The 27013-nt window shown below is 34.4% G+C and overlaps 1 protein-coding gene across 1 annotated transcript in view; it reads left to right on the top strand.

Moving 5' to 3' along the window:
• The window catches only part of KCNH8 (potassium voltage-gated channel subfamily H member 8), a 401588-nt gene that overhangs the window by 168008 nt on the left and 206567 nt on the right, over positions 1–27013 (top strand). The window contains exons 4-5 of the mRNA XM_079115168.1: positions 14589–14716; positions 21354–21594. Coding sequence (XP_078971294.1) covers positions 14589–14716; positions 21354–21594 — 369 coding nt within the window. The remainder of the gene's footprint in view (positions 1–14588; positions 14717–21353; positions 21595–27013) is intronic.

The following is a 27013-nucleotide window of genomic DNA, read 5'->3' as shown; positions in this document are numbered from 1 at the left end:
AATTCTTTTGTGCACTTCAAACATGTCTTCTGACCTATGTGAAGTATGTGATTTTAATTTAATTAGCCAATCAAAAATCAAGGCTAGAAAGTCAGGACATTGTATTTTACATTTCACTGAGGTTATTACAGATACAATCTTTAAATTTAAGTGAGTGAGGCTCTATTATTTTTCTTTTAAGAAAAAAATAAGGGCCGGGGTCATAAACACAAGCTTAACCTGCGTGAAGCCCTGAATTCCATCCCCAGCTCCCCCCACCAAATAAATACATAAATAAGGAAAGAAAGAAAGAAAGAAAGAAAGAAAGAAAGAAAGAAAGAAAGAAAGAAAGAAAGAAAGAAAGAAAGGAAGAAAGAAAGGAAAGAAAGAAAGAAAGAAAGAAAGAAAGAAAGAAAGAAAGAAAGAAAGAAAGAAAGAAAGGAAGGAAGGAAGGAAGGAAGGAAGGAAGGGAGGAAGGGAGGGAGGAAGGGAGAGAGGGAGGAAGGGAGAGAGAGAGAAAAAAAAGAGAGAGAAAGAAAGGAAGGAAGGAAGGAAGGAAGGAAGGAAGGAAGGAAGGAAGGAAGGAAGGGAGAGAGAGAGAAAGAAAGAGAGAGAGAGAGAGAGAAAGAAAGAGAGAGAGAAAGAAAGAAAGAAAGAAAGAAAGAAAGAAAGAAAGAAAGAAAGAAAGAAAGAAAAGAAAGAAAGAAAGAACAAGGAGAATATTTTTGTGACCATATATGGGAAAATTGCTTTAAAAGAAAACCTCTAATATCAGAGGTAGATTGCTATTTGGCGACTTGATGGGCATAACTGAAAAAACATGGATCAATTAAAAGTTGACTGTCCCCAAATGAATGCTTAAGTAAGTCCAATTACTAATGCATGACCCAAAGATTTAAAAGAAATTAAGTCACTCATTGATTTCAGATCATTTCTGTGCAACTCCATTTACTTATTCTGCAAAAAAAAAAAAAAGTAACAAATCTAAAAATTTCTTTAGGAGGAGTTTATTTATTGTGTATGATTGATTGCATCACGTTTTATGGTTGAATTGTATGCAAATATTTTAAAATTCATATAAAATTGATACTCTGCATGTTTTCTCAACCTTGACACTATCGACATTCTGATTATTAGTGACAATCAAGAAAACCCTTTGCTGTGGGGGACTGTCTTGTGCATTGTAAAAATTTTAGCAGCATTCTTGATCTTTCCCCATTAGATTCCACCACATCAATCTTAACAACCAAAACTGTCTCCAGACATTGTCAAATACTCCTAGGAGGCAAAATCCTCCCTGATGGAGAAGCAGTAGTGTTCAGGAAACAGGCCATCACTCTATATATACTAAGGAATAGTAGTGGAATCCTACTGTAACATTGTTTAATAGTTGAATTTTGGTATCAAAGTGAATTAAATTTATGTGATTCAGAATTTTTTTCAGTAGTACATTTTACGTAAGACTTTCTAAGGAAAGTCGCTATTTAGAAATGAAGAATCCTGCATAAAGGGCACTCTCTCTGTTCCCTAGCTCTTATATGTCATGTTACCAATCACGAGCTAAAATTGTAATAAGGATTGAAGTATCCACTCTGTCCCTCAACCAGAAAGTGTGAGCAGAGTAGCAATGGTGGAGTTACATCTCAGAATGGAAAATGAATTGGATGTTATCTTGGAAACCTCATACATTAAATGGGTCACCTTCAAATCTCCCATCACACCTTTCATCTGGATAAATCAGATTATTTGTTTTTCCTTAACATCAAAAAACGTGACTTACTGATCACTGCTCAGTGTCTGGCACAAAATAAATAGATAGTTTAAAATGGTATGAATCTATTTTTTGATGTTATAGATAAGGAATTAGCATGTGTTTTCAACATCTTCTGTTCTTCCCTCTTCCTTCCCTGCTCCTACAATTTCATCCCTGGCTGCTGCCTCCTGGCTTGATATTTTTCACAGGTGTCCTATCCTGTTCCATGACTAGAGCAAGTTATGGCCACGATTTTGTCAGTATGACTACTATAGACCTAAGAAGAGCTCAGAACCAACAAGTTTTCAGGATTTTGAATGTAGGACTTTGAGAAATATAGTCAGAAAAACACTGTCATTTCAGGACCCACCATTATTACAATTATTTCAGCTACAAAATTATTAAGGCAGATTTGGGAAAAAATTACATTTACTTTTAATTGATTTTTACATTAGAATTCTTATAAATTTGCTTTTCATTTTAAGTACTTTTTAATGTGTTCTATAACTCTAAAACATAGACCAACTTCCTATAGAACTTAACTATTTTTCAAAATCATCAATTTTTTTTTTTTTTTTTTAATTGACAGTCCTCAAAAACAGGAAGGGTCAGAATAAATAAGGAGCAACTGCATGGTAAAAACAAAGGGTAAAGACTTTGGAATTGGCAGAACTGGATACTAACTGTCATGCTGACTCTTGTAAATTACAAGGATTGGGGTATGTTATTTAAGTATGCTGATCTTCAAAGTGGGCCAATGCTTCCCTCACAGTGTCACTAAGAGAATAGAGAAAAATGTGACGTGTGGTCTAGCATGGTATTTGCATAAAGTACCTGTAAGCTGTAAGGTATTTGCATAAAGTACAGTGTAAACTCTAAGTCAATCGACCCATAATAAGTGATGACAATTGGTGGTAATAATGGAGGTGACAGTGATGGTGTTAACATGGCCAGAGCTAAAGCTCTGCAAAATCAGCTAGTGTCCCTGGTGCTTTTCTAACCCTCTTTTATGTCAGGCTTAAATGGAATCTATACATCTTGTGCCAAATGTTGGCATTCTATTGTTTGTGAGATAATCCCTACTAAGCAGCTAACTATTGCTTCTAGGAAGGATTAATATTTTAATAGAGGTATTCTTTATGTCAGAGGCTTAAGGGTTTGAAATAAAATTAGGTTGGAAATAAAGTAGGTAATTCTGCTTTACTACTTTGCTTATATTTTCCTAATAATTTGTTCCCTCCTCTCCAGGATCACCACACTAGGTATATCCATTAGTTTTTCCCAAAATTCAAACAAATCTCCCTAAACTTGAAAAACTAAAAACAAGAGCAGCTTGTTATGTTTGATTCATTCTACTATCTTTCCCATCTCCCTCCCTTCCCTTCATTCCCCTTTGTCTCATCCAACCAACTTCTCTTCTTCCTTCCCTCACCCCTTATTGTGTGTTAGCATTCTCAGATCAGAGGGAACATTCGGCCTTTGGTTTTGGGGGACTGGTTTATTCTACTTAGCATGACATTTTCTTTGCAGGAAAGATACGGGTTTAAGAAGATACAGAACTCCAAATAAATGAAGGCTAGGAATACTTATTCCTGGGTGTATGGCAACAAGCAAGGTCATCAGCTCCCCTACCTCAGTCTTCTCACCTATTCACTAAACAGAGGGGGTAAAACTTGACTTAAAGGCTAATATGAGGTTTATTTTGATATGGTTTATGCATAATGATTAACTAAGACCTATAGGTTCTCAATGAACATTATTCCTGTTTCTCTCTCTCTCTCTCTCTCTCTCTCTCTCTCTCTCTCTCTCTCTCTCTCTCTCTGATTTTTTTTCTGCTTCATTGCCTTTTTCTGGAAGAAATATTTTTGAAACTTTCTGAACTATTCTTATAGCAATCAAATACATTTTTCCTAAGCCTGCTGATAATGCTTCAGGCTTTATTGACTGTACTGACAATTACTATTCTCTTATGCTGAAAGAACTCTAATTATTCCTGAGTTTGCCATGTTATTACCACCTAATCTTGGTCTTATTTCACCCTTGACAAGTAATCCCCTATTGTCTACTATTAGATCCGTATGACATCTTTTCTCTCTGGAAGCAGTGTCTAATGCTTCTGGTGCTTAATATTTACAACCTTGTCTTTTAATCTCTTATGTTCCTAAATGCTTCCATCAGTTTTAGGCTCTTTGATGACTTTGGGAGAGTTTAAACCCTGTATATTCCCAACTACTCCAAATTTCACACACTATAGGTCAAACTAAACCATTGCCAACTCTTCAGTACCAGAATATTGAATTGAATTCTTCCCCAAGGAACTAAAAAAAAAAAAAAGCATTAAAATTAGGGCCACATTATCCATGAAGCATTCCAGAGACAGCATTACTCAATGTCTTGATAAATTTTGTGGAAAAAAATAGAAATAGAATGTAATAGAAATGATTAGGGACAATTGAGTGATTTCAGTTTCTGAAAAGACAAAATTGAAGAAAACACATTATCTTTCTTGATTTATGCATTATTCTGTGTGATTAGAATTACCATAAAAGAAACTCCTAACCAGTATGTGACTAAGCATGAGAATAAAATAGTGGATATGAGAATTTTGCTTCTATCATATTATAATGCTTACTATAGTTAGAATATGCAGGGGCCATTTTTTTATTTAGTGTGTATGACTAGATAATTTCTTATTTACGTCCTTGATTATAACTGTCAGAATGTGTCCTAAGAGACTAAATTGCTAGAGGATAGTTCTTACCAATCCATTAGAGTTTTTTCTTTTCTACATTTTTTATTGATGCATTATAGTTGTACATAATGATGGGATTTGTTGTTACATATTCATACATGCACACAATAGAACAATATAATTTGACCAATATCACTCCCATTAGAGCATTTTTATAGCTAAACAAGCATTGTTTAATCTTTCTAAAATCCTCCCTCAATACATATTTCAGTCTAAATCCCAAAGCGAGTCAGAGCTCATCTTATAGATTACCCCAATATTTCTTTTAAGAGTTAAGATTAAATTCTTTACCATATCATGCAAAAATCACTAATACATTTAGCTGAAAGTTTACTCCCAGCTTCAGCTTCCATAACATCCATTACATACCTTTTATTACTCATTAAGTATAAGTTTTCCCCAAAGTCATAAAGTGTGCTAATATGTTTTTTCTTCAAGCTTTTTCAGTTTAAAAGACTTTCTTCCATGGATTTGAGCCAAAGTATCTCTTTTAGGTCCAGATCAGAGGCCAGTTTCTCCACTAGTTTTGTTGTTGCCGTTCTCCCTTGTAAACCTCTCCCTTCTGTTCCCCAAGCATTTCCATTTAGTGCTCACTGGCCCCACTCTATCCTCAGTCTTGCCCATCTTTCCAACCAGACATGACCTTGAGGAAGTCAAAATTTGCTCGTGTCAGCTTGGTGCTTCACAGCATCTTCCTTGTACCATGTACCTGACTGGGTCATAGTAAGACTTAATGAGTTTACAACACCTTTTGTGAAACTTGTGAGAGTTGTTTATTTTGACATTTAAATTGAATTGAAGTTAATTTAATTTGGGGAACATCACAATTATTCTAAGGTTAGTGTCATTCTGGTATATTATAAACACAAGATTTGGAATACTATCTAGAGGCTAAAACAGGAAATAGGAAAGTCTCCCCCAGATCCCCTCTCATCTTTTTTTTTTTTTTTTATTGTAAACAAATGGGATACATGTTGCTTCTCTGTTTGTACATGGCGTAAAGGTATACCATTTGTGTAATCATAAATTTACATAGAGTAATGTTGTTTGATTCATTCTGTTATTTTTTTCCCTTCCCCCCACCCCTCCCACCCCTCTTTTCCCTCTATACACTGCTTCCTTCCTCCATACTTGCCCCCCTCCCTAACCCTAACTCTAACCCTAACACTAACCCTTCCCTCCCCCCATTATGTGTCATCATCCACTTATTAGCAATATCATTCGTCCTTTGGCTTTTTGAGATTGGCTTCTCTCACTTAGCATAATATTCTCCAATTTCATCCATTTGCCTGCAAATGCCATAATTTTATCATTCTTTATGGCTGAGTAATATTCCATTGTGTATATATACCACAGTTTCTTTATCCACTCATCGATCCCCTCTCATCTTAATCCAGGATGATTTTAGGTTTTGTTTTGATGTCATCTAGTACAGACATAGAAGAGTCACCCATGAGCTGAATTGCTGGTGGAAGTTTTACCAGAGAAAAGTTGTCATTTCTTCATAACTAGTTCAGCTGAAGAAGAGTACCTGGAGGCAAAGGATAATTATATATTTATTGCAAAGCGCCGAGGTTTTTTTGAACCACATTTTAATGCCTCAATTACATCAGATGTTTTGCTTTTGTTTCTTAAAATATCATATTCTGTACTGAAGATATAAAGTTCAAAGTTGCAGCACCAGCCAACCCCCCTGGAAGGACAGAAATCTCCAAACTGATGATACCAAATAATAATCAAATCACTGAAGGCATACTCTTTTTTTTTCATGGTGAGATGACTTTTTTAAAATGTCAAAATTAATACTTGCATTATTTTCTAATAATGTAGGGAATTTTTGTTTGAGGTTTTTCTCATAGTCCAGGTTTCTAATTATCTGACATTGGCAACAATAGTAGCAAGATGTTGACTTTTGGAAGAGTTTAGATTCTGAGATGGGTCTTCTATCATGACAATATCAAGTCTAATTCAAATATAATGAAATGCTTAGGCTCTGAATCATTCTACTGTGAAGGTCCATGTTCACAATGACTATGTCAGATTATTTCCTAAGAGAAAATGTGTTTTAATTATCATACTTAAAATGTTTGGATTATCCATTTTTTATTATAAATTAGTTTTTTTAACATTCATTTCACTTGTATAAACTATTTAAATGTCTTACACAAGATTTCAGACCTCTTTCCTTATACTGGGCTCTTTGATGTCCAGCAATGAACAACACTTTCTTTCAAAATTTTGATTAATTTAATTTAACTATAATATTCAGAGACAAAGGACAGAGGCTAAAGATCTGTAGAAAACACTAAAACTACCAGTCAATAGGCAAAATATCTCCATAAAAATATGAATAGGCCTAGAGTTGTAATCGTCTGAATTTCTTATTGAAATCCAAGGCTTGAACATTTTGACATTATTAGCAAGTTGTCTTTGATGCATCTAAGGCTTAGTGACACTGAAGAACAATCTCAGAGCTCCAGTTGGAAAAGAAGTCATAGGTGGCCAAAGGGACTTCAGCCCTTGTTATGCAAAATGATGCGATCATGATGGTGGGCATGACATTGGAGGTGGTTTTCCTTATTGATATATAGTCACATTTTACCAACTGTTTTCTGCTTCCCTGGCAACACTCCTCTTAACTGAAAGCAGTGCAGTAAATAGTGAAAATGCTTGGTCCTATGGGTTATGCTGGTTTAGGCAAGCATTGTGACATCCCTCAGGCCTTTTATCAGTTGTCTGTTTATATGTGTACATATAACTCCCTCAGATTATTGGTCATCATTAAAAGATAATTACCTTCACCTTGGTCTAATTATTTAAATTTTTCATTGAAAGACACTTCATTAATTCATAGAAGTCAGAGAACCATTCATCAAAAGATCTTCATTGCTACAATAATCTTAGATAATCTATTTCCATCAGTATTATCAAGAAGCATAGATTTTTAAAAAAATAGAAAATCTTAATGTTCCATTTGTGTCTTCTCCTCTATTAGCTTTAGGGCATTTTTTTTTTTCTGATTTTCAAATTTATGCGTTTTTTGTGTTAATTTATGCATTTTAATCTGCAGATGTGAAGCATTTTAAAAATCCAAATGGCTGAGGGTTTTGCACCTACATTGATTTACAGCCATAAACTTTGATGTCTTTTAGTGTGTTTAAAATTTTTTATCATGAAAATTTTAAATTAAACTAAGTAGGCAAAAAAATATAATAACATTAATGCATTCATTATGTATTACAATAAATAGCATTTTAAATGGATAAATATAAATTTAATAAATATCAAAGTGAAAAATCGAGAGTCATTTTCTAATTAAAAATGTATTTTAAAGTAATGCAAAAACATTCATTCCATTGTATGGTTATTTAAATGAAACTTGATCTTCATACCTAGAATCTGTTATATTTGTTAATACTTTAAAAATATCTAAATTCTAAATGTTAGCTTATCTTTATCTCTTCCCTTTTCCTTGTTGATTTGCTGTTTGAATATCTCACTCTTATTTTATTTGAGGCACTCCTGCTTCACTCTCGATAGAAAGTGACCTGCTCTTATAAAAATCCTCTAGCATATTTCTAACTTCTTAGAACTCAGTAAGAGGCTTTCTATTCAAAAGAAAGCCTCTGAAGCATTCTTCTTTTCTCTTTTTATCTAATCCTTGTGTAAAGACTCCTTCCAAACTTCATCTGATCAATTATATAAATTCTTCTCACAGGACAATTGAAGTTAATAAGCCAACTACCTCACTAAGGCATTACAGCACCAGGTAGTAACTCACATATCTCTATTGCGGCACTAAGTTATCAGTGGCAAAATTTCTAACCTCTATGATAATCTATCCTCCCCACCGGGTCTCCTGTAAGATTGAACTGCCCACCACATCACCCAATACACCACTCTACTAAGCGCACTTTTTCTTTTCAGTTTGAGATGAGTAGAACCAGTGCTACTCTTTCAGTTTGACTTAAGATTATCCATTTGGTAATCTGCATTTTCTTTTCATGACAGAATTATTTCACTGAATAAAATTTTGTTCAGAGGTTAATTTTGTAAAATAGAAACAGAGTGACACTACTTTTGAAATAGGGCTTTCTGACTTAGACCATTAGCTGGTGGCTTTTTTCCTGTATCCCACATATCTGTGTCCATCTCTATGACTCCTCCTCTAATCCTGAGAATCCAAGGAGCCCAACTTTAAAGCCACAGCTTCTCAACGACTAGATGTTTGATGGTATTGCAGAATTACTATATTTTTCGTGTGTTATGTATCATGATTGGATTTTAAAAACTATCATATGTGTGCATGTACATAAGTAGATAGATAAATAAATTAAAAAACAGATCTATAAATACAATGCCTTGTATTTGCTTCAAAAGAACCTGAAGGAGTGAATAGGTAGAAATAAAAAGAATGTACCTGTATTCATACTTGTTGAACTTTGGTGATAAGTGTGTCAGTCAAGGGTCTTTTGACAATAATAGGAGACAGGTATATATGAATATCAATATAACTCACTCTTATAGTAGGCCATTCTCTCATCTTTCATATAAATTTGTACTTTCCTATAGTAAAAAAAGAATTACACAAATTTATACAAATAGGTTATGATTTTCAAAAGCAGTTTCACAGTGGTCTTGGAGTTTCAAATTTTCAGGTAGTATTTCTGATATTCCAAGATAATAAATTTGGTAGGGACAAGAAGGTAATCCAAATCCAAAACCCATGTTTGCCTCATGTTTTAGAATATGTGGGAATGGGGCAGGGCATGGTGGCACACACCTGTAATTCCAGCCACTCGGGAAACTGAGGCAGGAGGATCGTGAGTTCAAAGTCAGCCTCAGCAAAGCAAGGTGCTAAGCAACTCAGTGAGACCCTCTCTTTAAATAAAATACAAAAAAATAGGGCTGGAGATGTGGCTCAGTGATCGGTTGCCCCTGAATTCAATCCCTGGTATCCCACTCCCCAAAATAATATGTGGAAATGGGAAATGTCTGCCTCTACAGGAGTCTCTGATGTCAAAGTATTTTAGACTGTTGAGTCTACATTTCCATCCCCTCCTTTATAGCTTTCCCTCCAAAGACAAGTCTATAGCTGTGAAAGAAGAAAGATATTTTTGTTCAATCTAGATGTACTTGAAGTGGATGAGTAAATATGAATGTGCATTTGTAAATTTGAACTGAGGTACAATAATTAATAAAATGGCCATAATAGGACAACCTATTATATAATTAATATACAGATAATGCAAGGTTCAAACAGTAATCAGGTGCTCATTAAGACATAACTAGTTTTTTGAAGCAATATTAGGAATTAGGGATGACTGGGATATAAAATATCTGATACCAAAGACAAATTTTCTGTTTATAGGAAACACCTTCAAAGTTAGATGTACTGTTTTATAAACTGTACTTTTGGGGGAAGAGGAAACAAGATTATCTTATTCTAATTGTCAGAAAATGGGTAACCCAGAATCATATTAATATAAGAAATTTAACTTTGAGACCTCATAAGTATTTCTAGTTTAAATTCATTATGACCTACATCTAATTTCTTTGATAATAAGGAAAAGCAAAACAAAACAAAAAGAAACCTTACTTAAACTGAGTCTTGTGGTCAACCAGGAAAGTAAGAAGGATGAGGAGTCTCTATACAACACAGAGCAATGGAACTTATGTCCCATTAAGTAGGTCAAAAGCTTTCTGAACCTTTCTTATTATCATCTCCTGATTTAGACGTTTGACATCAGTACCAAACAGAACTCAAACAGTATAATTTGATTAGTCATATACATATATATGTTATTGTATATAACATGTAATATTACAGATGTTATATACAATATTATATATGTTATATATACAGGACATATATGTCTTATGTGTTACATATATTTATAAAATACTAAAAAAATTACCTTGAAATGCAAATGAAATAAGGAAATTGAAACTGATTACATGAGAGGCTATATAAAACATCTATGACCTTATAATCTAGTCATATGCACAGTAGCCTTGTGGATTTCTCTTCTAAACAAACTTAAAAAGGCAAGAGAAAAAAAAGTGTTGACAGTTATTTTGATAAGCAAAGCATCAAGTCAGACTACCAATAATTCATAGATATTCAAATGCCTCATCTATGCAAAATACATAACACGGAATAGGAAAGAATTTCAGTTTATTCATTCACTAAAAAGAAAATTAAAGTGCCTGTTATCGGCCAGGTTCTACTTTAAATACTAGTTACACAGTAATAAGCCATGTGTATCTCAAAATGTATGAGTGATAGGTTCAAAAACATGCACACTGGCCTTGTGGGAGTGTAAATGTGCATTTTTGATGATAAATGTTATGGCACAGGACAGAAAAGTGTCTTCTCACAAAATCAATGCATTATAACAATTTAAAAATAGGTGAAAGTAATATCTTCTTTACTTTGAGGAATGACCCTTTTTCAACTTCACACAAACTCATGGATAGGCTGGCACTGCTAATTTCAAGTATTGAAAGCAATTAAGAAGCAATTTTAAGTGAAGTATGCTTCACTTAAAATCAGTAAAAACACCCTAACACCAACCAGGACAGAACCTGAACATAATTTACTCTTTATTGTGAAATGACTATAAATTCTCAGTAAGCTACAAGGTCAGTCCAGAGAGTCCTATGTATCCTTTATCCAGTTCTCCCTGTGGTTATAACTTACATATTATGTAACCAGCCAACTGGCTTTGTAATACTACATGTGTGTACTGTTGTACCATTTTATCACACACATGAATTTGTGTAGCCACCAACACAATCAAGACACACAGATATCCCATCACTGCAAAGATCTCCCTCTGCTTCTTTCATAGCCATATTTTTCACCCTCTCTGACACCCGACTGCTGCTGATCTGTTCATCTCCAACATCTAGAAAATGTCATGTAAATGGAACAACACAATATGTAACCTTTGGAGATCAGCTTTTTTTCACTGACTATACTACCAGGGAGATTCATTCAAGTTGCTGCCTGTCTCAATCATTTGTCCCTTTTTATTTCTAGGTTATGTTTCATGGTATGGATAGACCAGTGTAACCACTTGCATGTTGAGGGACATTTAAGTTAGTTCCAGATCTTGGAATGCTACTATGGACAATTGTATGTGGGTTTTTGTGAGAACATATTTTTATTTCTCTGGAATAGTTGCCCAAAATGAATTTGGTGGTTTATATGGGGAAAATGTTTAGGTTTTTTTTGTTCTTCAAGAAATTTCCAAACTGTATTATTTTACAGAGTGACTGTATTATTTTACATTTCCATGAGCAATGTCTGATAATGCAGTTTCTCTACATCCTCAGCAGCATTTGATATTGTTGCTATGTTTTAATTTAAACTGTTGTAATAGGTGCATATTGCTATTTCAGTTTTTGTCTCAATTTTCATGGCCATAATGGCTTAGGGTTTCTTAACATCTTTAGATGTGATTGTCATTCTTACATGTTCTTTAATAAAATGGCTATTCATGTCATTTGCTTATTTTCTATCTAGATTTTTTTTTAATGTTCAGTTTTCAATTTTTCAAGGAAATTTTTTTTTCTTCTGTTTAGAGTCAAGGCCAAGACAAATGTTTCTTTGACATTTCTCTTTGAGGGGTCCTTTTTTTAAGATGATAAAATTGCTATTGTTTGATTTGGAAAATCTCTGTTGTTAATTAGATTTCTCTACTGATAAGGGAATCGACTTGCTGTCATAAATATCTACTCTGCTCCATTTTTAAGTGTTGTAACTTGGCATTTTGAAACCAACTGATATTGCATAAGCAGCCTGCTGGCCTTACCCTTTTCCTACAGACATTGTCTTAAAACTGTCTGTTTTCAAATTTAAATACATTTAAAATTAGTTCCTGCTGTAAGAAAAATTACATTTTCAAATGCAATTCATAATAGTTCTATATAAACTAAAAAATTTAGCATATGAAGCATGATTAGAACTTTTAATAACACACTGAAATAAGTCTTGTTCAACCAGAATTTTTAAAAATACAGTCCCTTTTGATACTTCTTTTTTTTTGTTTTTAATAAACTTTTAGTGATTCATGTCCATAGTAATATATATTCTATTTAAATTTTTTCAAACTATTCAGCAAAGTTGAACAATTAAAAAACTGTAATATCATATTTGACTTTTGCAGTAAGTAAAACACCTTATTTGTCCATCATTAAAATATCCCTGTGGGAAATGCAGGGTGGGGGACATTTAATTCTTTAAAGACTTGGGAGTCCAACCTCAGATGGGCAGGGCTTATTATAACCTATTTGTCTATGTGACACTCATTATAATGCAGCAGCCCCGAACATTGACTAAAGTCATTTAGGGATGTGGTACTGCTTGTGGAGGTAATAGAGACTTCAGACCAATATGGCTCCACATCTGTCTCTACTGCTTACCAGATGAGCAAACACATGACATGTTATTAGCCCTTCTGTTTTCTCATCTACAAATGGAGGGTAGTAATACTTATCTCATGAATACTATGGGGATTGATTGAAATAATAAATACAGAAGATCAATTATATAACTTCTCAACATAGGTGCCAAACCAAATTATTTTTATGAATGAGCAAAATAAGAGAGAATTCATAAGACTAGACAGATTGGATGATAAAATTTAGACAAGCAATAGTTATTAACTTTTAGAAAGTTTTCAATCATCATAATATTGATATAATTTATTTAGGATGAAATTATGTTAACCAATTGGCAAAATAAAAACAAATGTTTCTTAATGTACTATAATGATGCTATATATTTATTTTGGAGAATGGCACTTTGAAAAAATATATAATTGACTCTTGACCTAATTTTACGAAAATAGAATCCAATTTGATTAAAGAGTTAAATATCAAAATTTTAAAAATAAAATCATAACTATATCAGAAACATGCATAGATTTTAAAAATAATTTTTGCATGAAAAATTTTTAATATGCATGACATAAGGTTTAGACGCCACAAATAGATCAATAAATTCAATAACATAAAAATTTAACATTTTTAGGCAGCATAAATAAAATACAAAGTAAAATATAAAGTCGAGAATATTTTTGGTAGAATATAAAACAAGAAAATGACTGTATACTAAGAAATGTTATAAATAAGGTGAAAGTAGGAATTGAATTAAAAAAATAAATGTAAAGAAACATTAAATATTTAAGGATGTGCTCTTACCATTCATTTTTAAAAATAAAAGTTTGAACAATAATATGAGATTTTCCATCATCAAAATATTAGACAACACCTGAGACCTTTGGCAATCTGCACATGTGTGCAGTAAAACAGGCATGTTTGTTCCCTTACTTCACTTGTAAATTGCTGGGGTAAAATTTAGAATATCAATACAAAAATTTAAATTGCGCAATGCTGGCAATTTATTTACTGAATATCTGGACAGTCCACAAACTTGACATTCCATGCATTCAATAATTTTCATTGTAGGATTTTCTACGGAGATTTTTTTTTAAAATCCAGGATAAACCTACATGCTTATGATAGAGAAAGAATAACATTAATAGTTTTATAATTATTTTCGGTGATAGTCATATCCTTTGAGTGGCATGCTATTAGCCATTAAAGTAAAGGGGGGAGAGTAGTACAATTTCAAATGATTTACAAGTTATTTGATGTGAAGAAAATAATGTGCAAACAGTTTTTATAGTACACTTGCATTTATGCAAAGAAAAATAATTACACATATGCACATAATATATGGATCAGAAATTTTCTGGAAAGAAAAGTTTTTTAAAATATTGGGTAGAATTAGGAATTTGCACGTGGGATAGCAGAAAGGAGACAATAATACTCCTTAAGACTTTTCTGCATTATTTGAAAGTGCCTTTATTTTCATGTACGTTTTACTATAATTTTAAAAAATTAATGTAATGATAAAAATATGTAGATTATAATGGACCAAATTCAATTAAATATCATCAGGAGACAACAGACAATTTTAGGTGATCTAAAACAGGTACATATTATTTGCTCTTGAATGTGAACTTACAAAACGACTTCGTTGGGATGAACTGATGTCTTCATTGATGTCTAATGCATTTTATTTTCCCCCAGACAAAGCCAAGGGAAGATCAAGAGCAGGAACCCACTTTGACTCAGCCCGGAGACGGAGCCGAGCAGTCCTTTATCACATCTCTGGGCACCTGCAAAGAAGAGAAAAGAACAAATTGAAAATAAATAATGTAAGTGGTATGCATGTACACTATGACTGTTAGAATTTCCCCTGGTGGTAATATTTGATTCACTAAAGGCTCCAGTTGCTCATTTATTGGCTTTCCTGACTTTTTTTCCACTTTGGCTTGTTCTTGCCTGTAAAGAACAAACTGGGAAAGGTCAGCAGTCATGAGGTATTTCTATAATAAAAGTGCTTAATCAGAGTGTTATCACAGCACAGAGATTAGAGTAATATTGCAGCCTAGTACAATATGGTGCTGGGATGCTGCAAATGGAAACATACTGTTTACATTTTATGAAACAGGATGATGCAGCAAGTCATATTACACACTCATAGTTTGTTGGTCAAATTGCTCAAATTTAATTTTAGTTTCATCTGTTTTGCACTTTATCTAATTTCTCTTAATATGTTTACCCAGGGGGATCATGGAAAAGTCAAAGTCATTACTCCATTTAAAAATTTAAATTTTATATGAAACAGTTGGAAATTTCACAGGGTAGAACATTAGATTTGAAATTACATGCCATATGTTATAGTTTTGTAAAAGTCGCACCCTTAGTAAATTACAATGGGGCTACTTACTGAAACCTTGAAAACTGGTGCTTATCTGTCAGAAGTCACAGCAAATAACTGTGCGTGTAAAAAGTGTTTCTTTGGAGAGTTTTACATGATGCACATGTTCAGAAATGTCATAATTGGTTGGACTTAGCACAAAAAGAATGCATCTTCATGGAGAAACCCAGGACCATGCCTGTTTAGTTGTAGATGTTCAAAGGTAATTTTCAAATGATGTTAATGTCATTAATTTCCATTGTGGAATCATCAGAACATACTTGGGGGTTTCATGGTTATGAGTAGCAGATTGAATACTCAGTCTAACTTACTAATAACATTCCAAACAACCAGAGTTATTTTGGAATTGGTTTAAGATTCAGAAGTCATAGGACTAAGGATACAGGGGATCCTCCAGCATCTCACTCTCACATACTAAGGTCTGGGACTATCTAATCTCCCGTATAAATAATTTGATAAAATAGCCCTTACATCAGACATGCAAAGTATCTGTTTCTCTAATTGTAGTGAACAAAGAAAGATGTGTAATCACAGGGTAAGAAGAATAGCATGGAAATGCTGAAAAACTGGTTATTCTTCGGTGTGATTCCTTTCTGGAGGCTAGAATAAGATGTTTTGATCTCTCTATACTCTAAGAACTACCTGTGACTGGTCTGCCATGCACCACTACCACTGTGGAGAATCACACGTTACTTTTTTTTTTTTTTTTTTTAGTCCTAACTTACTATGAAGTGTTTCTAGGAACACCTGTGCCTTAGTGTCACATTGACTTCCTGAGAATACAGGGAGAGATTTAATAGTGCATACCACTTGATCTATGGATCCTACCCCTGGTCCCTATTTACAGCTCCCTTAAATTACCAAGTCAGCCTTGATGACAGTGAACATGTTCTAGGAAGAAACAAAGGTGTTCACATCTGAGCTGAATGCTGTGAAAGCTAACCAGCAAAACACCTAAACAAATATTACCCAGATTCTGTTATTCTGAAAGCTGACATCATTTTCTAGCTTTTAGTTGGGAATTATTTAGTCGAAAATGACTTAAGGATGTTTCAAGTATTAGTAAGCTTTAAAATGCATTTGCTGAACCTATGTTCCCCTTTAGAGTCAACAAAGTACAAAATGCTACTTAAAAATCTGATTTTAAAAAAATCATAACTCCCACTGCTTAACTAATTGCTTAATTGCCATTCATTTCAGAAGTATAAACATCAGGGTGGAGCATTAAAATAATACATAGTAATTAAGGCTGTCTAATCAACACAGTGGCTCTGATATTACAGGTAAATGTTACTTCTGAAGACAAGCATGGAATCAGAACTGGTTCTGTTCACCATCTCTTTCAAGGAAAACAGAGAAGAATGGCTAAAAGGCAACTGAAAGAGAGAGGGAAGAAAAGGAAATGATCTGACTATTTCTCAACTGAACAATCTTTGGGGAAATTCTGGCTGCAATAATGTTTGCACACACATAGAATAATTTCTAATATTTGATAGCCCTAATCTATTTAAAAACAAAATGATTAAAAATTCCTTTAACTCACAGCAGGCAGTAGTAGGTATTGTTTTTATTAGTGCATTTTAAATATGGGGAAAGAAACCTAACTTATTTTAAGTCTCAAGTAGAAGCAGAAGCCATGGGATTCATATCCTAGTCCTCTGACTCAAAGCCACTATTTTGCCCCTACCTGGCTTCCTCCCTGAGACAGTTCTATGGAATAGGCACATGTGCTTCAGCCATAGCCAAATGAACTCATCAAGCCATTGGTAAAGTCTGAGGATAGGGGTGATGTAACACCTGTAGTCCTGACTCTAGTTTTTTTCTGGTACATCTTGGAAAGGATAGTTCATTTCTGCTTTCCTTGATTCATTACTCTGTCCATTAAATGAGAACAGGATAATGAAAGTGTTTCCAACACCAAGCAATGATACATTGTAAAGATCACATGAGAACCTTCAGAGCTTGAGAGTGCTGTAAATAAATGCCCCAGTACTACAGCAGGGGCCTGTGCTAGTCTTCCTCAAAGACATACACTGGGCCTGGCAGTGCTACAGTGACCATAGAAGCATTTTCCTACCTTCTTGTTCATTCAGATGACCATTTCAAAGGGTTGCAAAAATACTTTAGGAAACAGTTACCATAATTAGGCATTGAGTTAACAATCATTTAAATAATTCATAGATTAGAGGTTGAACTGAGAAAGCATGATTGACAGCCAGGAATGATGATACATACCTGTAATTCCAGCTGACAAAGAATGGATTGCAAGTTCAAGGCCAGCCTCAGCAACTTAGCAAGGCCCTAAGCAACTTATTGAGATCATGTCTCAAAGTGAAAAATAAAAAGGGCTGGGGATGTGGCTCAGTGGTTAAGGGCCCCTGGGTTCAATATCCAGTACCAAAAAAAAAAAAAGAAAAAAAGCATGATTAGCACTAAAGCCATATGCTTCCAAATCAATCAGTAATATATACCTAAAGTCTAATCAAGTTGGTTGTCTCCTACATTAGGCAAATACCATGTTTAAAGGTTATGAATAATATGAATTTCCCCCTATTTCCTTCTAAAAGCAAAATTTTACAAATGTATACTTTAAAAAAATAATTCTGAGATATTTTCTTCCATTTAAATGGTTTTGACAAAATTTCATAAATACAGTAGTGGAAATAGAGGAGTGTCTATTTTTTCACTTAGGTGATTGTGTAGAGATGTATGCAGGATTTGAGTTAAGAATATTTCAAAACTTAAGTCTAACCTAAGAGGTACTGAATTCTCAGCATAATTCTAAAATAATATGCTTTAACAATAATCTAATAATTGATCATTTAAAATAATCTTTAAGTAGCCTATGAAAATGAAATCTGATTAGCAGAGATAACAAATGTGTTGCTGAAACTTTTGCATCAGTATCACTAATGCTTCATGCAATTAGCATTATACAAAGAAAACACTTTACTTACTCTTTTTTTCCCCCGATTCTCATTCTAAACCTGGTTTCTTCCTTAATTAAGGTAAAATTTCAATTTCTGTAATAGGACAGTAAAAGACTTACTCAATGGAAAATGAGATGCTCCCCAGGGCTTCTGAACTTTCCCCTTATATTAAATATTAAGAGGAAAGTTATATTATAACCTATCACAGTATTATAACTAGAAGTGCTTATTGGCCTAGAGGAGATGACTCTTGCAGACCTTCTTGTTCACCTTCTTAAGTTCTGATGAGAAGCCCAACAAGACAACTTCATCTGTTTTTCTCAGTACTATGCCAAAGTCCACCTTTGGAGCTTGTTTCTCAAAACCAGAACATGAGACAAAAGTTTCAATAGGAGGGAATGTGGTGGAAAAAAATTCCGATGGCAGCAGGTGGGCACCAAAGAATCATCTGGAAGTAGTTGAGCAGTTTTTCACTATGAGGTCCTGGACTAGGAAGTGCCTGGGTGGATTGGGTGAGAGTTTACAGGAAGTACAAACACCTCAGAGACACACCAGACATGGGATGCATTCATATTAGGGTAGCAGAACTATTTAATCACTGATAGCCATCACTAGGGGCTAAGTGTTCCAGATCTCTCTTAATGCTCTTAATGTTCCCAGCATCCTCAAATACTTCAAGGCTCCCTGAACACACCGCATTATTAATCTGCCTTTCCCAGTGACTGAGACACGAAAATAACATTGTGACCTGCAAGTAATATGTATTCTGGAACTTTTAACTGCTTTGTTAATTCAACTTAACTTTCAAATTTAAGTTTTCATTACCTATCTTGTATTTCTCATTAATTGAGGTCAAAGCAAGGTCTGCAAGTATCTGGTCACAGACTTGTCAAATTTCCACACACGCTATTGTTGGGCCTCCCTTTGTCTCATAGCAATAAAGGAATTGTTCATCAATTTGGACTGCTTTCAAAGTGAAGTGCTTTTGCTGTTATCAAAAACTCCAGCTATTCTTCTGCATTTAATCAGTTGCACAGTGAACATTGCTTTTCTTCTTCCATGACTTGAATAATAACCCTTAAGTAACTGTTTCTCCCTTTACCATCTAACCAATGGCTGCCCAGTGGCAGAATATATCCTTGTTAATTAAAGTAACAAGGTTTGGGGTCCCAATTGGAAACTTCACCATCAACCACAATGCAAAAAATGCATGCACGACCTGGTTATATTTTGAAAACTATGTAAATAGGTGTTTACAGTAGACTATTAGTAATCCCCTTTCTAGAAAAAATTTTTAAAAAAGGCCATGTTTGCTGACATCAGCAGAATCTCAGGTCAAATATATTCTCTAGATAATGACTCATTTAAAAATACAGAGTGTCTTCATGGCAATGAGCATATAAACGGACCTTGGTGTTTGTGCTCTGTGTAGGATTATACTTGCAACTGTGGATATTTTTAGATGACATTTTAGATAATGGTCTTTTTGTTTTTAATGAACAAAATCTGGACTGCTCACATTCATGACAAAACTCTACACAGTCTTATTACTTACAGCAAAGATCTCTGCTCAATTTTTTTTTTTTTTTTTTTTTTTTGGTGCTGGGGTCTGCTCAATTTTAATACAGTAATGCATCACATAACAACAGGGACACATTCTGAGAAATGTTTGTTAGGTGATCTCATGGTCGAGGGAATGTCATGGTGTGGCCTGTTGATGCCATCAACAGATAAGGTAAACAGGAGATGTATGAGGCTGCTGGTCTAACATCGCATGCTGTTTTACAGTCAATTTGTTATTATTAGGAGCACACTCTAAAATAATAATAAAAGGTACATATGGCAAGAGGTGTTCATGGGAGCTGGCCTGTAAGTGTCACCAGGAAGAGAATCCCAGAATGTGGGATGGAATGGATGCTAGCATCTTTCCAAACGAATTTCAAATGGAGAGCCACCAGATTCCGCTGCTCAGTTAGCAATCATTATCTTCTCCTCCCAGCATCTGGAGTAAAAGTAGTTGAAAATGGTTCATCCTTTTAAAATAGATGTACCCACTATCCCCTACAAATTTGGAACCGTATTTATTTGATATTTTCAATAATTAGTTTCCTATTTTAAGTCACCCACTAAACCGTGAATAGACATGATATGGAACACCAAATGACTACACATTGGCTGTCTGAGTTAATAAATAGCATGGTTAGTTCTGCTTTAAAAATTGAGACTTGAAGATTCATGAAGCATTCTCCAAGATAAATTTGCACTTTTACACCAGAGTTCCAATTTTATAGGAAACAACTAATTTTTCTCTTAAAATTATGATTATAACTATCTTTGAAAAATTATATTTTAAAAAATGTACAACTCAAACTTCTATAATCATCCCAATAGTTTACTTCTTTAAAAATGCATACATCAAAGAACTAAGTCCCAATCCTAATCCATCACAACAAGCAGTAAAAGAGAACTTCAAAGTAGTGACTGTCCTTTAATTCTTTTACTTGCAATTGTAACATTTTATTCACATTTAAGAATCATAGTAAAAATAACTTGCATATGTTTTATCAACCAGCTCCTAAGTCAGACTCACATTACTTGTTTTTGGAGACAGTTTCTAGATTATCATGTTAATCCAATACTTCCTCCCTTGCCAATATATAAAAATTGCCCAATGAAAGTGGATTTTCTGATGTACAAAGAAAAAAATGTGTATATAGTATGAACATAAATCAGTAACACAGTTGTTCATTGCCACTACCAAGTGTCATGCACTGGATATAATTGTATGGCTATGCTTTTATATGAGTGGCAGCTTCTGCAGGTTTGTTTACAGCAACAACATCACAAATAGTGGAACAATATGTTGAGCTACGATGTGACAAGAGCAACCATGTCACTAAGGGTTAGGAATATCTTGGCTCTGTTGTAATCTTATGGGAGCACCACCATACATAAAGTCCATCATTGACTAAAACATAGTTACATGGTGCATGACTGTGTGTACATGCCAGGTTTTACTCATAAGATATGCTGACATGGTGCCATGCGTGATCCTCCTCCCACAAGCATGTGTCTAAAGCAGTGTGATCCTTGTTGCTAATGTTTCTTTTCCCCTTCTCTTCTTTTTGTCTTTATCCACAGAATGTTTTTGTAGATAAACCAGCATTTCCAGAGTATAAAGTTTCTGACGCAAAAAAGTCCAAATTCATACTTCTGCATTTTAGCACTTTCAAAGCTGGCTGGGACTGGCTTATCTTGTTGGCGACGTTTTATGTTGCCGTGACTGTACCTTACAACGTCTGCTTTATTGGCAACGATGACCTGTCCACCACTCGCAGCACAACAGTCAGCGACATAGCAGTGGAGATTCTTTTTATTATAGGTAAGAACCCACGGTGAGTTTCCTTGGAGATTTGCCTATGGGAAGTAAGTCTTTTCCAGATTTTTCTGATGGGAATTTGAACTAAGATCCATTTGCATGGGCATGATTCAGACTGTGATGCAAATTTTGGAGAGGAACATATTTGGATTTCTGAAAATTGCCTCTGCCAGTTTTTCCACTGTTCTTTTATTCACACAGATCTAGACCAGTGTTTTTTGTTTCTATATTTATTTTGTCCAAAATGGGTGGAAAAAAAAAACCCTGAATGACTATTTTGTTTGTATTCCCGCATCCTTCCCGATGTTAACTATGTGGAGTCAGAGATGGGACTTGGAAAGAACACACCAGTTGTATTCTGACAGTGATCCTGTCCCAGGTGTGTGGTTCTGTCTTCATGTTTCCATGCCCTTTCAGCATGTTGATGGTAATTTCAATAAGCGGCCCAGTTACAGAAGCAAAGGGTTACATAAAGTTAATCAGAAGAATCTGCGAATATCTCATTTTAACTTAAGAAAAAGCCCCAAGGATGTTTGCTAGGGGGCCTTGATCTCTAGAATATTAGGAACCTCAGCTGACATCGCATCTGTTCCAATCTTGTAAATCTTTTCCTATTTTCTTTTTCCTTACATCTTCTTCTTGTTTAGACCATATCCTAGCTTTTGCTTGCCCATTTAGAATACGTTCTAGGTTTCCTTTAAGAGTTAAATAATCTCCTTATTGTATTATTAACCACCATTGGCAACTACTTCTTTACCTGCATAGTGACATAGCCCAACAGCCAGACTGCAAAGATGAGAGAATGTTTGGAAAATATTTCAAGCAAGTAGTGAACAAAGGAGTGAGACATGGACCTTAAAAGTTCAGAGAAAAGAAAATAAATAAGTAAAGGAGGTCAAAACTTTTTTCAGTGGTGGTAGTTTTTTCTTAATGAGCTGTTAAAACTTTGGGGCCACAGTGGACTCTACAGCTGAAGTCAGTACATGTTTGCTCTGGATGAGTTTGTGTGCTCTTGGTGCAGCTTTGGCACACTAGTAGCTTTGTACCTACTGGGCTCAGAGTTCTCAGGCCCCCAGTTCCCACCCCAAAAGTAGTAACCATAGTATGTTTTGGCCACTAGATGGCGATGTTGTCTAATTAGGTAGCTGGTAATGACTACAAACTTAATTTTTTTAAAAACTGACGTTTTTTTTTTTTTTGAAAAGTATAACCATAAAGGGATCTATGAAGTCATTGTTGTATATCAAATGATACCTTTACAGTTTGAACAATTAAAAATGAAAATCATGAATACGTTGATACATTGGATATGTCTAACACCAATCCATTGTGGTTTTACATCCTCTTGCTGTGCTAACCTTGGATGTCTCCTTCTACCCATCCATGACACATATATAAGTTATCATCCTAAAAGCACTTCTCCTTCCCATGACCTGGTAACAGTTCTCGATAACTTGGGCAGTCATTCAACATGTCTGAGCCTGCCTGTTTTCTTACACACAAGTGGTTGATAGGATCTCATGAAATAATTGATATGTCGTGGTTTACCAAATATTTCATCATCCGTATTATTGTTGTTGTTAAAAATTCTGTTATTAGGAGGAAGTTGTATCTTGACTTTCCTCTTCCACTTTTCCTGATTTTTAGACATTTGACATACCAAGAACTTAGAAGTGATTTCCGGTACTACCTGCTCATTGACTACTTGTTTACCCCCATGAGAACTCATACGCATGAAAGATATTTTATAAATTTTTGTTCTTGTGTGTGTGTAGGTGCTTACTCTACTAAACCAGTGGAGACTGGTGTGCTCCTTTGATAGCTGCCCCTGAATTCCTCTGCATTCTCCCTTACTGTCATCTCAGGAAGCAAGTTGACTCTCCCAATAGGCAATACCCAGCCATTAATAGCTGCATAAAGGAAGTGGAAACCTTACTATTTTTAAGCAGTTCAGTGTCTACAAAGATTACTTTAGAATTTAGAATAGTCTGACAGCAGATCTTGTGAGGCTTCTGCCTGGAAATCCCTTGTTGACTGACTTATTTTTATAAGCCATAGGAATGTCCTTACTCTTTTCTACTATCTTCTGCTCTTTCTACTTTTAAATGAGTTTAAGTACATGTACAATTTATTATAACATATTCGGAAAAATAAGTTCAGACTGTCATCTCTCCAAGTATATTCCCTCGATATTTATTCTATGAAATTTTTCACAATGATGACTGAAGAATGATTGTTGATAAATAAGTTAAAACACTAGGGGGGAAAGTGCTTTCCCTGTAATACATCTTTACAATACTAATACAGTGTTCATATCACTTAACATTTACTAAATTAAAAAGTGTGGTATAATTCAAGTGTGTATTTAACCTACTATTTGTTTCTATTTCTAGAATAGCTTACTAAATTGGCACTTCATATTCCATGAAATGGTTAGTTTAAAAAGGGTAAGAGATGAAGCCTTTTCATATATCTAAAGGATAATGATTATAAAAACATTATTATTACTCTATATACTTGTACAATTACATTACCGGTGTGACTATCCACCATGTTCAGCCAGAGGAAGGAGAAGCTGTGCTCCATTTGTATACAATGTGTCAAAATTCATTCTAGTGTTATGTATAACTAATTAAAAGGGGGACGGGGAGAATGAGGATTAGGGAAAAATACAAAATAAAAATTGAAAAACAATTGTGTTAATTGCATCAACTCCATACAGATGTTAGGCAACAGGAACCATTTTATAAAAGGGAAAATAATTCAATGTTCCATGGAAAAAGAATTTGTAGTAAAATTAAAGTTGGAAGATGATAGATCTCTTTGGGAGATTCACAATGCACTTTAGCATTGCAAATCCTCCAAGAAATCCTGTGATAAAATAAACTTATTTAAATGCAATTAATCCAGAATCATGTTGGATTTATTTGTACCTCAAAACTCATTCCTCCGTAGATCACTTAGTAATGCTCTTTTGGCACGACTGACTGAAAAACATTCTTCCCAGATGAATTCACCATAAAGTGTCTGAGTATAATTTTGTTAGTCAAAACTTACATCTGAATGATGGACTCAAAACTTGCCTAGGTATTCTCTTACTCTTAAATTAGATTCTTCTGTAATCCATATTAGTTCTTTGGAATCAATATGGCGCAAAGCTTGGCCGAGATATAAAATTTCATGTTTAAACTAGCCATTGATTCAAAACCTTGTGGAAGCTTGAGATGAGAAGTGACTTAATAGTCACCTAATTCAATCCTTACTTTATAGGTAAGAAAACTGAGGCCTGGTGATATGCCCCAGGCCACAGAACTAACTAATGGCAGATTGATAGCTCAGGTTTCTTGTTTAAGAATTTATAGTCCATATGATTCCAATGCTCTCAACTTGCTTTCCTTTGTTTATAAAAACTGAGTCAGAAAAGGAGAGAAAGAGCCAATTTCCTTTTCTTTCTTCCATGAATATAGAAAACAATAGCTTGAATCTCTCCTGTCTTGGTAGTAAAGCTGTTGAATATCAATAGATTTGAAAGTCATCTCCCCCTTTTCTTACTAAAGCCAAAGAACCTAATTTTATGCAGGCAGCAATATGACCAGACTTGGGAAAAATTATGAGTTGATTAATCCAGTGCAAATTCCATTCCCCTTATCCCATATCTGGTATAGGGACAAATATGCTACCAATTCTATCCACTAGGACATAAAGAGATCTTTGGCAGGTGGGAGGGGGATTACTTGGAAATAGTTCTTTTCCCTGAAAAAATAAGAGACAAGCAATGATAAAAATATTTGCATCCCCATTCTTGCCTTACTCCTGAGATGTGTGGATGGGGTGATAGGATACAATTCTTATAACTATGCAGCCATCTTACAATCACTGGGATAGAGAAGGCAAAGACATGCACCTCCGGACTCTTTTAGTAGATCTAAACTGTTCCTTTTATTGGAGCCTCTCTTAATTGGGTATTTTGTTACTAATAGCTATGTCATTCTAAAAATACACACACATTAAAAAAAAAATCATTTGTGGGTCCTTCCAAAGGGCCCTTTCAGAGACTGAACTATTCCTTTTCAAAGAAAAAATGCCTTTTTCTATCTTTACAGTCTTTCCACTGTGAGCCTACTTAGGAGATAATTTTCTCATGCTTATTATCTGCTATTATAACCACAATGGCTTAGACTCATAGGCTACACCATAAAGTTCTAACCGACTGATTTGGTCCCTCCAAGAACTCCTCAGAAAACTAAATGTCAAAAGGAAACATAGTATACAAGTGTGCTTTCTGGTTATCACAGTTATAAATCACCAAGTTATTTAATAGACCTTCCTAAAGAACAAAATAGAGAAACTAATGAGGGGAAGGATGATATAGTAAAGAGAAAATAGCCAAGAATTTTTCAGAATGGGAAGAATATGTGAATCCTGAGATCAAAAGAGAATTCTAGGTAGTAAGTTGTATAAGTAAAAATATTTCCAAATAGATAAGGCAAAAAGAAAATCTTCAAAGCTTCTAGAAATAAAAGTTACTCATAAAGGATAATAGTTATACTGAAATCAGATTTCTCAGCAATAGAAGAAGTCAAAAGACTGAAAAAATTCTGGAATGTCTGGCTTACTGGAAAAAAAAATCATTTTCTTTTCCTTCCTTCCTTCCTGCCTTCCTTCCTTCCTTCCTTCCTTCCTGCCTTCCTTCCTTCCTCATTCTCCATCCCCATCTCCCTTTTCTTTCCTCTTTTCCTTTCATTCTTTTCCTCAGTTTACTATCCTTCAGGAAGGAGTATACAATGAGGACTTTTTTCACAAAAAATCTTACCACCCACAGATTCTCACTAAAAGAACTATTAAAAACATATTCTTTAGCAGACAGCAATGTGAACCCAGAAAGAAGGAGTGGATCCAAGATAAAAGAAAACAAAACTTAGAATGAAAATTGATAAAATGTGTTAACAAATTAGATTAACTGTTGGATGCAGAAAGATAACAATTATTTTCAGGAACCCAAGAGGAAAAAAAGGAGCATGTTACAGCAGATATTGCAAATCCATGTTGGTAGATTTTATTAATTATTAGCTAGAAACATACTATTAACTGTCAAATGAAAATAAGCAAGATCCACTGTGGTACATATAGAATGCTACCACTTACGTGAAAAAAAAAAAGAGGGAAAATATTTAGGTATATGTGTACTTGGTAATGTTTACATGTCTTTGGAGGACTATACTAGTCATTTCTGTGCTTGCTTGCTTCTAAAGAGTGCAGAGGGGCTGGGGATATAGCTCAGTTGGTAGAGTGCTTGCCTCATAAGCACAAAGCCCTTGGTTCAATCCCCAGTACTGCAAAAAAAAAAAAAAAAAAAAAAAAAGAGTGCAGAGTTTCTGAGAATAATGACAGGAAGATTTTACTGTTTATCCTATATAAATTT

Source organism: Sciurus vulgaris (genome assembly GCF_902686455.1).
Source record: "Sciurus vulgaris genome assembly, chromosome: 16".
NCBI classification, from domain to species: domain Eukaryota; kingdom Metazoa; phylum Chordata; class Mammalia; order Rodentia; family Sciuridae; genus Sciurus; species Sciurus vulgaris.
This window is presented reverse-complemented; position numbering and strand designations above follow the sequence as displayed.